We start from the raw sequence: 13,485 nt of genomic DNA, 5'->3' as shown, positions 1-13,485 counted from the left end.
TGACATTTGGTTCAATATGATAACACTGCTTCAAGATTTTTTTCAAATATTAGAATGGTAATAGATAATCTGGTAATATAAATGGTAAATAATAGATAAATGGTAAATTGGAATAGATAATCGTGATCGAATTGAAGTTTCAATAGTATGTTATAAATTGGACACCCCAAGTAGAATAATGGAGGAACATTTTGAACACCCTGTATCCCTGTGTAATAGCTGGATCAGTTTTTTAACCATTTTACACTATCCTGAACCGTGATGGTTATCCTTGTTCCTAAATCAGCACAACTGGAATACAAATGATTCCAGGGATTTCGGTAAAAGGGTGGTAAACATGTATCGTTTTCCCTATTCCGTTATTAGAGAGAAATAACTTCTAAAACATGTGTGTATTGCCACCAAAGGGGGAAATTTTTCCTTTCTTATTTTTATAAGTCATAACGAGATTTCACAGGATAATTGAAAAAAATGGACGACGGGCTTGCCTAAATTTGCTACTTTTCGTCTTTACCGTCGCTTCTCTCCCTTCTGAGTACGTTTCTTCTCTTTATCTTTTCTTTCCTCCTGAGTTTTCTTTTGCTTCTCCCTAGAAATGAAAGTTTATTTAGAGATTAATGTAGAAACGAATAAATACGTATCATAAATTATATATATATATCAAGCATTATAATGCCTGATAAATATCAGGCATTAGGCGTATCACTGATATGGATCTGACATTCACCGGTGAATGTCCGAAATACCTTGTTTTCTCCTTACATTTAGTCAAAGTTGCCAGTCAACTTTTCAGTTTTATGCAAGGTTTAATGGTGACAGGTTAGTTTAGATTAGGTTGGGTTAGGTTTATACTCCATTTCTGAGACATATACTACTACTAGCAACAAATCACTGCAGCACGAGGCCGCCTGAGGCCAACACAGCTACGCACGCTCCTCCTCCATTCCAAAATATTTAAAGCCCCCCTCTTTACACCCTCCCAGGAAGTTCCCATTTCCTATAAATCGTTCTTTAAGACATCCTCCTACCCCAACCGCGGACGATCTGCTTTCCGTTTAACCCTAGACGGTTGGCCGAAAAGGACGATCTTTAACAATCTGTCATCCTTCATCCGCAGAACGTGCCCTAGCCATATCAACCTTTCTCTCATTACAGCCCTAGAAATCGGGACTGAATCACACTTTCGTGCAACCTACTGATTGAAATACGGTCAGTCAGCCTGGTACCCAGAACAATCCGTAGCCAATTTCTCTGGAAAACATCTAGCATATCTTCATCCGCTTTTGGGAGCGCCCATGCTTCAGAGCCATATTTAACCACGGTCATCAATGTAGCTTCCAATATTCTAATCTTGGTTTGTAGACTTATCTTTCTATTCTTCCAAACTTTTTTTTAACTGCGAAAAAACACCCTGAGTCTTGGCTATTCTATTTTCAAATCTTCACTGCTCCCATCGTCTTTACTAATAATACTAAAAGGTAAGTGAAGCTGTCCACCTGATCGATATTTTCGTTAACCAACGTCACCTTTTCATCTTCACTTATTCCTAGCCTTAGCGATTTAGTCTACTTAACATTAATTTTCAAACCTATTCTAGCACCCTGAAATCCCAAAACCTCTAAAAGTTCATTCATTTTGCTCACTTTCATCTAGAATGCTTAAATCATCAGCATAGTCTAGGTCCAGAAGAGTTTTACCTCCCAATTTGATTCCGTAGTCTCCCTTTGTCTTTCCTGCGCTTCTTAAGACAAAATCCACCAAAATGATCCATATAAAGGGGTATAGAAGACAACTCTGCTTAACCCCTGATTTAATACGAAACCAGCTGCTAATCTATTTTCCTACCTTAACCGCAGCAGTGTTATTTTCGTACACAGCAGTGATCTATGAACGAACTTGTCTAGTATACCATGCAAGGATGAGACCTTCGCTAAAGCTCTTCTATCAACAGAATCGAACGCTTGCTCAAAATCTATAATACTGAGGACCGAAGGTGTTTGTTAACTCAGGCACTCCTCAGTTATTAACCTAAAAGCGAAAATTTGGTCAACACATCCACTACCTTTTCTAAAACCACACTGTTCTTCTCTTAAAACTTTGTTTACAGCATCTCTAAGTCTAAAAAGTATCATATTACTGAGTAACTTGCTACCTACAGAGACCAGACTAATGCCTCGATAATCCCCACACTCCCTCTTATCACCTTTCTTAAACAGTAAGTTTTCCTAAAATCGCTAGGTACTTCCTCTTTTCAAAAATCCCTTCATGATCTGCAGTAACTAATTTAACTTAACCTAACTTCAACTTTTAACATCAAAGCTTGCATAAGACTGAACAAGCTGATTCGCGAAGCTAGTTGAATCTATGTAGAGAAAAAGGAATTTCAGACATTCACCGGTAAATGTCAACGTTAGGCAGATTTCGGACATTAAAAGCTTTTGAAATTATTTATGATATAGCTTGAGCCAAAAATATCCTAAATACGAGACAAAAAATTTCTGACAATTTCGTTGCCTATACGTAAAGTCTCTAAGTAGCCTCTTTAGCTACACGCGAGACTGTCGAAAATCAAGCCAATATATTTTTTGGGGGATTTCCGGTATAATTACATCGCATTACAGAACTAGACTATTTTGATTGATATGGCATTAAAGAACATGTAAACATAATAAGACTCATACCAAGGGAGTTATATTGGTTTGAGGGGGGAGAGCGTAGGTAGGTAAAACAAAAATTGTTCCTGTGATGGGGGTGGATGGATACGGAATTAGCTTTCTTTCGTAGTGTTTTAATTTTATTTATACAATCTATCACGCCCTTGGACATAGGGTCGAAATATCCATTTAAAGTTTGGAATTCCACTGTCTTGAGGAAAAAATTCCTTATTGTTCTACATATTTATTTGTTGTTTATAAAAAATAGTTACACAGTAGGAAAACTTGAAATCTCTGAATTTTCCTTTTGTAAGGTATCCAAATAGATTTTATAATAAAAATAGTGATCTAAGTTTTGTCTTAGTTTTTTAAATGCTAAATCAGTAACAATACGGGGGTATGAGTCGGGAAACTTCCGGAGATTTTAGTTATTTGTTTCAGACAGTTTGTTTGTTCCTCAAAAACGGTCATTTATATGGGGAAATACAGGGATTTCATGCATATAAGTTAATTCTGCCCAAAAAGCTCTTATATTACCCAAAAGCAGCCACGTATACTTCCCTACTTCAATTCTCAGTGAAGGCATTTATTGTGTCTATATAATGGAAAACCTTAAGTAGCGGAAATTGTCACCCGAAGTAGAGCTGCTTGTCGATGTCTTAGAAAATCCGCACAAGAACATTTTCTGAGGGTCATAAGCAGGTGATCGACATGTGAAATAACACCATGTACTATGTACTATATGTGTATTTGTGGTGACTGGAGTAATTGCAATGAATCAATGCAATTATTCTATATTACAACACTAGGGCTATAATGAGAGAAAAGATGAAATTGCTGGGAGACGACCTGTGGATGACAGATGGCAAAGATTGTCCTAGTCAGCAAACCGTCCAAGGTCAAGCGAAAAGCAAGTCGTCCCCAAATGTGGTGGGATGATGTCGTAAGGAATAATTTAAGGGAAGTGGGAACTTCTTGAGAGTATTTAAAGAGGGAGGCTTTGAATAGACCGTTGTGAAGAAAGAGTGTGCGAAGCTGTGTTTGCTAAAGGCGGCTTGGTGCTGCAGTGAGTTGTTAGTAGTAGCAGTAGTATTGGGAAGTAAAAGTATTTTAAGAACTTGTAATACTTCAATCTTATTTATTAAGTTTTGAATATCAAAATTTACCACCTAAGTAGCTAAAGTTTGAAAGAAGCTAAAGTTTGAAAGTTTGAAAGTAGCTAAAGCTTGAAAGAAGCTAAAGTTTGAAAGTAGCTAAAGTTTGAAAGAAGCTAAAGTTTGAAAGTAGCTAAAGTTTGAAATCATGCGCAATTTTGGTGCTATTATATTACTGAAGGTGGTAGCTTTTGAAGTGATGTTTTGGGTGGAGATAAATTTATCGTCAAAAACCTGATAATGTTGGTATTTTGTAATTCCCAAACGTTTAAAAGATAGATGCACAAATGCCATCTTAATCTTAATCATTGAATGGCATCTTAATCTTATTCACAATAATTTTACTGATACAAAGATTTAGCAAGCGGTAATATAAACCAATCATTCTATAAAGTATTCTGATTGGCTTAAATTAGCTCGAGCTAAATCTCAGAATTAATTAAGTTTCATTGTAAATGGGTCTTTGCTGAGGCAAAGTCCAAAAGGCCTTCAGTGTGCCTTTGAAGAGAAAATGATCAATTAATTTCCTGTAGTTTCATGAAAAAAAATGTGCTTCATCTTCATTGGTTCATATCTAAGACGCATTTCCATGAGACAGTCAAAAGATTTCTTAAGCAAACATAAGAAGGGGAAGCAAATAACCTCACATTTTTACAATCTAAATATTTCTCAGGGTGAAAATTTAAGCCAGTAAAATGAGTGAAAAGTTTAGAAAAGTTTCTATTCTATCCCATTTTTGGTTCCTATGTGTAAAATTTTGAGTCAATAAAAAGAAGTTTTTGACTGTACAAGATGATTGCAGCAATTGATGCAACCTAGTCAAGAACGAAGCCCAGCCCATTGTAACAAAAAACTTAAGAACGCTTTTTGAAAAGAAAAAAAAGTCAAGTGAGAAAAAATTGCCATTTGAAGCTGATTCAACAATGGTAACTATGATCCCGATCAATTTTACTGGTTATTATATATAAAAAACAAGTTCTTTTTAACTGTAAGTAAGGAGCGACATTAAAATTTAAAACGAATAGAAATAGTTCCGTATATGGGAGGGACTGTCCCCTCCTCAATGCCCCACTCTTTACGCCAAAATATTTTATTGTTTCAAAAAGTAGAGTTGTGAGAAAGAGTCAAAATTTAGCGTAAAGTGCTTTTTCACTTTTGCTAAGCCACGTAAATTGCTAAATCACTTTTTTGCTAAGCCACATCCGTTTAAAGAATGTCACCCATAATTCTCTAATATTTTCGAACAAAACATCTAAAATTTAAAAAGTGATTATGTATTTAACCGTCATGAATATATAATGAAAAACTTAGCTTCCTGGAAAATGGTTCTACAAATAGAAATAATTGTGTGCAAATTTGTTAAGCACTTTAAAGTTAAATATGCTAAACTCTCACAAAACTTTCAAGAATAATGAAAAAGTTAGCATAGAATAAGAAGAATAGGCAAATAATTTATTCATAGAAAATTCCTACCAAATGAGTAAGCTGACATAACAATGAATAAAAACTAACTATTATTTTAACCCCTTAGAATAAGTGAAATTTTAACTACATTTTTGTAAAAAAGTGTTTAACTTCATTTTTTTAAACTACGTTTAACTACAAATGTATCAATAGCGAAACAGGATGAAAATTAGTGAACTAAACTGATATGATGACAAATAAAAGTAAGTTGCTGTGAGACAACAAGGTTCCGGATTGGAAGAAATGTCATTGAAATTATTATACACTTCCTGGTGACTATTATCTGTTTGTAAATATTTAATCAATGGCATCTTAACTAATGGAATAAATAAAGAATAGTGGAATCAGTGGCGGTTAGTCTCTCTTGCGGCCGGCACAATTATCAGGCCAAATTTTATCAAAATTTTCATTTATTAAAAATACTCTTTGATTTATTCATAATTATTTTTACTTGTTATTATTTATTCATTTATTATTACGAAAAGCGGTAAGCAACAATGCTTGTCGCAAAAACACAAAAACGCAAAATCATAATACTAATCTAAAGTAAATTGGCAACGACAAACTAAACAGCAAAAACTTCTAAATAACACGAAACTACACAACAAAAGCGTCTAAATAAAAAGGCGTATTTACTAATGCACTCTTAAAGATTCGAACACTCTCTGCCTCGACAACCTCTAAAGGCAAACCATTCCATGGTCCGACAACTCTACTAACGATAGTTGACCAATTTTTTCAGTGGTTTTGGGGGACAGATTTGTAATCATGCTGACGAGTAGAGTGATAATGGCTAAATTTAAAAAATCAATTTGGATCAACATCATCCACTCCTTTAAGTATACGAAACACATTTATAAGGTCACTACGACGTCTACGAAACTTCAACGACGGGAGTTGAAGTAGTAAGTTGAAGTTATAGTAGTAAGAAATTACAAGGGTTAAACTTACTAAAGCTTCTCTTTATAGACGTCAAACGATAATTTGCATTCTTAACAGTTTCCAAAACATGCTTATCAAATTCCTATTGGGTATCAAAGTAAACGCCAAGGTCACGCACTATTTCGTTAGAAGGAATTCGTATGCCAGACAGCTGGTAAGTATGCACAAGTGGGAGTTTACGAGCATAGTGTAGAACAACACACTTAGAAGGGTTTATGAACTTGGAATTAGATTCGCACCAATAAGTTAGAGAGTCAAGATCCTTCTGTAAAAGTTGAACATCGTTTTGGTCTCGTACTGGTAGATAAAGTTTTACATCATCCGCGAACATCTTGACAGTTATGCTGATTTAATTATTATTATCGTTTAATTTTTTCTTATTACTTGATTTGTTTTTACTTTATGTAGTAATTGCTAATTTATTTTTCTACTATTACTCTTAATTTAGTTATTGTTTATTTATTTATTTAGTTATCTTTTTATTAATGAATTTCATTATTTATAGTAGAAAAATTATGAATTTCATTTATTAATGAATTTCAACTTTATTTTAATAAAAATAAAATTTCATAAATTACTGCACTGGGGGCAAGTGCCCCTCTGTCCTCCCTAAAACCATCACTGACTGAGACAGTCAATAGAAAATATTAGACAATAGAAGTGATCTACACAGTACAGTGTCAATTCACATATAATTGCTTCAGGTGGTGTCCTCAGGAGGAGATTTATACCTTGCTTTAAATTAAATCCAATTAGATTTGAACTTAGTTTCGCATCTCAAAAGATTAGTGATCTGTTTAGAAGTTTAGTGTCTCTGTTGTAACGTAATCTGTTGTATATAGGCCTAATACTATTGGGAGCATACAAGAGAAGATTAAACAACTGATACTCTCTTACTAAAATGGAACTGCAAACTTTTCTTTATCTATTGTAGGGAACTTCAGAACTGGAAAATTTGTTAACACTAATACACCTTGCTAGGTTATCCAGTTTAAGCTTGACTTATTTTCCTGAATATCCTGTAGGAGTTTTCCTTTTGCTGACTAAGAACAGGAATAACAAAGAAAATGATAATTAAAATTTTTTCAATGCATGTTCTAAGACAGAATTCTTTTACCAAAAAGTTTCTTTAGGGATATCCTTCTGGTTTTTAATTATGAATACTGAAGATTTTTTCCAGGAAAATTTAAAAGGCGAAATAAAATTCTAAGGAACAAACCGATTTCACATAAAGGAATTCAAATTACAATAGCAAACCGGTGTCTTTGAGGTGTAGGTGACAATATTGACACTAAAATATGTACAAGCACACCCATACCCTTAAAAAAGGGCCAAGAATGCACAAATGTAACAATTTAGGCCTCAAAATGAAAGAAAAGTTTTGTGCAAAAAAATATAATGATTTTAAAAGAAGAGAAAAATAGAGTGAAAACATGAATAAGCAACCCCTCCTAATTGTGCGTTTCAATATTTTCATTTTATATTACTTGAGTGAAAACTAAATACAAATGTTATAACACAAAGTAATCTTAAATTTGTACTTTTGATAAATTGATAGCAGTTATTTTAGTTTTTAGCTTTAAGGCTTTTCAATCCTTCAAACAATACGTAAAGGTGTATTTTAACTATAGGCCTACATCCTAAAAACACAGAGTAGTGACTAGTTCTGGGTTTTGATAGGCAGGCCAGTAGGATTGTCGGTTAATTTTTCTAACGGTTGAAAACACGGAAAAGTTCACCTTTGAGCTCGATTTTTCCTGAAAGTGCAACTTTCATACTAATCTTAGGAAACAGCCCCCTCTCCCTTCCATGTTCAGGCATATTGAAAATCTTAATGAGTTTATTTGCTCTAAATCCTCTCACAATTCTCTGAATTACCTGTGGAAAGTCCCTCAATTTAAGTTTAGACATGCTCAGGGTAGAGCGTCCAAAACTTCCTGGTTTTCTTCATTATTAGAAGCATACAAGTTATGGCCCATTTTTTAATTAAACTATTATACATAGACTTTAATCTCTGTTCTCTCTCACCTCTATTTATATTAATTCCCTTATAGAAGATACTAGAAATGGAATACTTCACAAAACGTATGCGTACTTCGGTTAGACAAGCAAAAGAATAAAATAATTCATTTCTTTCAAAAATTAAAGTCTTAAAAACGTCTGTTCTGTAAATCTCAGGCTCACACAACAATATCCAGCAGTCTAAAATACAAAGCTCTAAACCTTGAACTGTCATACTAAACTTACTTAAAAACAAAAACTTTAGTTTCTTTTGTTTTTCTTTTTTTATATAGTGTTTACTTCTTATCTTTTCATTTAAGTATTAATTTGTCTGAGCTAAATTTTTTCTTTCTTTTTCCTTCCGTTAATAAAGGCTTCAGGATATAATTGTTATACACTTAATTTTATGAAAAATTTAACTTCTTGTTTGATGTTCACTGTATTGTTAAAAGTTTTACTCCGTTTTCAGTATTTTAATCTCATTATTATTACTATAAATGGAAAGGTAACGAGGTCTGATAAATCATTTAATCTAAGATATATTCATCAATACCCCTAAAAACGGTATTCATATAAAAAAAAAAATTGCGGTAACAGTCACAATTAATTTTTTTGAAACATTATATCATATTATTATAATAAAATAATATATAATTTATACTGTTACAAGATATTATGTTAAAAATCTATTGTATAAATTCACATTATATTGATTTATGTATTATAAATTTATTATATTTTTACTATATACACAATCATAACATAGTCATATTTATACTACAAAACAAATAATATAAAATTAAATCATAATTGCTCATAATTCACAATACAATTAGAACGTTTTTTCAATAGCTTCAATTTCTATGTACTATCCCATTTTTCATGATGTGACCAAAATAAGGTTATCATCCATTAACCATTCATTCTTGTTTAGCAAAAAACGGAACATTTCTTTAAGGTGGATGATCAACTATTTATGACCACCTTCCAGAAACGCCCATAGCAATTGTAAATGACCCAAATTATTTCCTTGCTTCAATAAGATAATATTTATTTCCACGATTCTATCACGCTCTATTAGAGCCAAATTCACGCAAAAAAAACAACATACTTTTTTTTCTAATTTTTCCGAATTAACCGTCCCTCCACACCACTCCAGATGGTCGAATCGGGGAAGCGACTGTTTCTAAAATAATCTGGTCCGGTCCCTGATACACCTGCCAACTTTCATCGTCCTAGTTCTTCTGGAAGTGCCCGAACTAGCAAAACCGGGACCGATAGACAGAGAGACCGACGGACAGAAATTGCGATCGCTATATGGCACTTTAAAATACCAAGTGCCATAAAAAAGCAACAGACTAATGATGAAAACAAACTTTATATAATTGATGGCAAGAAAGAGGGGGAGATTCACTTGTTCAATATTTGAATTTTAAGGGAGAAAAGCTCCTCAACTTGGGCGACAAGCTTGCTACTTGTCCCTGTAAAAAAAGACCCAGCAAGTGAATGGTTGATTTGACGCCCTACGCGCCAGCAATGGATCTGGAGGATTTTTATCTTTTTATCTTAAAGGAAGGAGAAGTAAAAATTATACATGGATAACATGCACCACCAAGGAGGAGAATTAAAAAAATGGAATAAAAAGGAAACAAAGGAGCCATATCTAATTCAGGTCATTTCTCCTAAATAGGTACTCCATGGATGAAACTTTTCAAAACTTTTCGGTAATGGCTTGGATCGGCAAGTAAGTTGGGACTGCTGAGGAAGCTAAGCCGGGGAGACGGGTCTAGTGGGGTTGTGAAAGTTGGAAAAATGTCCTAAATACGAACTCTCCTGAAACGTAAACAAATACTATCCCTCCTTTATTTTAACGTGATAAGGCGTACAGTTTTAAGGAGGAAGGAGTATGGGATTTTCTATCCTTGTGAATGATCCTGAGTGATCGCTTTTGGACTGACTTAATAGAACAAGCTTCTTCTTCGCCCTATGACTGTTCCCGGGAAAGTATATACAACCCTTCTTCTTATTCCCCTCATAATTCAGGACAAAACAAGCAAACAAAGTCTAGACTTTGTCCTATTGATATCATTTTCATTCTTATAAAACCTTGAATGATTCATTTGTAAAACTCCTTTTCCGTCACTATCAATGGTATTACCAAATTGCCTATTTTCCAAAATATTGGAAAAAGGGATCCATTACACCTCCAAAAAAGTAAACAAAACGAGTTCCGATGCTCTGAGGCCAATTACTTTTTGTACAACTTTCTAAAGGTTTTATCAAAGCTAATTGGCTTGAAGAAAATGTTATCCTTGATATTGGCATGCGTTGATTCAATCCCTTGCTTTTTACATAGGCCAAAGACTTCCTTGTCTATATTATTGGAACAATCACAAATCTACTTAAACAGCAAAATGGTTAGTTAAATTAGTTCAGAGCAGACTTACCGAAGTACAAGGACATCGAAACAAACACATTTTCACATTTTTGCCCCCCTCCCGGCAAGGATGCATCCAGGATTTTTTTTCCTTTTTTGAGGAAGAATGTTACAAAAAAAAACTTTAAAAACGCGTCAATTTTTTATATGAGTTTTTGTTGCGTTTTTACGAGTCGGACAAATTTTCGCGTGGGGGGGAGGGGTTCAAGCCTTGTATCCTCCCTGTTTCCCTCTGGATATGGCCATGTCCCTTGGACTCATTGTAGGTCTATTTATGCACAAATACCGCGACACCAAAAAAATGTATTTGGTATCTCGAGGGAATAGCAAAAGATAGCCTACTTCTTTTGACTGTTTCAAAATTCCGAAATTTCCAGCAGTCCCCTCAAGCCGTGACAATAAATAAACAAAATTTATTGATTAAATTTGGGAAGACTTTTCTTTCGTAAACATTAAAGATTAACAGTTGTAAATTCTCAAAGACGACTATGTCTTATAAGAAAAGCTAAACTTTCCTACGCTGTTTGATGTCATATGTCAAATGTTTGGTGTCATGTGCCATATGTTTAGTGCCATTTGGCGCTGTATGTTCCTAATTTTTTTTGTTTAAATCTACTGTTTTTAAGACTACCAAAAACTGCATTTTCTTTTTCATTAAAAAATGAACTTTATAGTTTCCTAATTTTTAAAGATATAATTCCATATAAATATGCTACAAGCTTCCACTTAACCAATTCAATCACACTTGATTTCACTTTACTTGGCACTTTAATGATTTTAATATTGATCAATTCTTTTAATTGAAAAAAAAAAACATGGAAAAAAGTAACCTTTTTTTTAAACAAGACAGAGAAAACAAACAAATGAAAACTTATTTATATAAAAATAATATATTATAAAAATAAAATAAAATATTATAATAACAAACAATTAAAAAACTCATTTATGAAAAAATATTAATAAAAGTCCAAATATTTTAGCTTTACACCCGGAAGTCTTTGTCAACGGACGAAAAAGGGGAAACTGAACCAAAAAATATGATATACAAATTGTTCTCTAACCTGAAACAACTATAAAAATCCTTATTTTACAGAAACAGATGTAATTCCTGGAAAAGGCACAAAAAAGAGGATACTGAGTACTTTGTTCAAGTGGAAACCTATGATGGGAGAATTTAACAAAATTCAGAAAAAGGACTCCTACAACAAACACACACACACACACACACACACACACACATAAAAAAAAAAAACATTGAAAAACGGATTCTCCTCAAGTGTAATATAAATCCTGGAACTTTGAATTCAGCAGTTGTGTCACATCCATTTGATCTTCCACAGCCAATTATTTTTGATCAAACAAAAATAGTTGATAATTGTGAAGGGCTATTACAAAGTTCGAAATATTCCTTTTAGAAATCACAAAAATTATGGATTAGGAGATTAGTATAAAAAGAGATGAAGGTGAATTTTTAACTAAATCTAATTTATAATAGTTTAATAAAAAACATTTTAGAACCATATATACTCATAGTGATAAAGAAGATCAAGAAATTTTGTATTTTCAGCGCCATCCATGTCAGAATAAATTAAATAAACTAATTAAATTAATTAAATAAAATAATCGAACCAATTAAATAAAATTAAAAAACTCAAAGAGCTAGTGCCACATTAGCAATGTATAAGATTTATTTTATTTTTTAAACTTAATTATTCCTTAACCTGTATTTTTATTGTAATTAATTTAGCCTAGGGCATACGTAAGATTTTTAGATAAACAATTTTTTCCGACTTGTTTATACTTTTATCTTTTTTTTATTCATTGTTTCTTCTGCTCTGTTCGAATATACTTGAAAAAGTTAGTTTTTCTTCTTTTTTTTTCTCCTCCAATTGTTGTCGGGTTATTCCAACATAAAAACAGCCGCAAGAACAGGAAACCCTGTAAAGACAACTACCCAAAATGGGGTTGGTTTTATCTTTGCCACTGTTAAAAGAGCTTTGTATTTAATTTGAACTTTTAAAAGTGACATTAAGTTTAAATTATTCAGTTACCCTTTCATCGTTACTGGGAAAAGATCTTTCCTATTTTAGTTTCGGTGTTTGTTTTAGGGTTTGTTTTTTATATCATCTTTTGGATTTTTATCTGTATTTTTTTTTCAAACAGTTCGGGGTAACGAACTGTAGTAAGGAGCGACCCAGCTCAATAGTAACTGGAACTCTAAAAAAGGAATTTTGATACCAATAGTTACATAAAAAAAATCACATTTTCATGCTGATTTTAAATATATAAGTTACATCAAGTTTAGTCTTACCCATCAAACGTTACGAGCCTGAGAAAATTTGCCTTATTTTAGAAAATAGTGGGAAACACCCCCTATAGTCTTAGCAAAAATCACACCATCAGATTCAGCGTATCAGAGAACCATAATGTAGAAGTTTCAAGCTCCTATCTACAAAAATGTGGTATAAAGTTTTTTACTGTCTTAAAAAGTAGAGTTGAAAGAAAGAGTCAAACTTCAGTGTAAAGAGAAGGGCACTGAGGAGAGAGTAGCCCCTTTCATGTACGGACTAATTTCTGTTCAATTTAAGTTTTAATGTCGCTCCTTACTTTCAGTAAAAAAAAAAATCATTTAATTATTATTTGGACTGAGGCCGTTCAAGGGGAAGTCTTGAACAAAATGCGCACAGTCCTCTTTTTTTCACTGACTGTTAATATCCTCGTTTTTCTCATCGTTTTGTCGGAGATTAAGGGAAGAATTTTTCTCAAAAAGGAGAGTATGTCACAAAGAGGTATGAGCACAAAACTTATAAGTTCTCAGAAAAGCTAAACTTGA

General features: G+C 33.1%; 1 protein-coding gene across 1 annotated transcript in view; it reads right to left on the bottom strand.

Moving 5' to 3' along the window:
- Window positions 1-373: 373 nt before the first annotated feature.
- The window catches only part of LOC136031759 (coiled-coil domain-containing protein 43-like), a 50,345-nt gene continuing 37,233 nt past the window's right edge, over window positions 374-13,485 (bottom strand). Inside the window, exon 4 of the mRNA XM_065711491.1 lies at window positions 374-589. Within this exon, the coding sequence (XP_065567563.1) occupies window positions 511-589 (79 nt within the window). The 3' untranslated portion in view covers window positions 374-510. The remainder of the gene's footprint in view (window positions 590-13,485) is intronic.

This window comes from Artemia franciscana, chromosome 10, assembly GCF_032884065.1.
Source record: "Artemia franciscana chromosome 10, ASM3288406v1, whole genome shotgun sequence".
Taxonomy (NCBI): Eukaryota; Metazoa; Arthropoda; class Branchiopoda; order Anostraca; family Artemiidae; genus Artemia; species Artemia franciscana.
The sequence above is the reverse complement of the archived record's forward strand: the minus strand, read 5'-3'. Positions and strand labels throughout refer to the sequence as shown.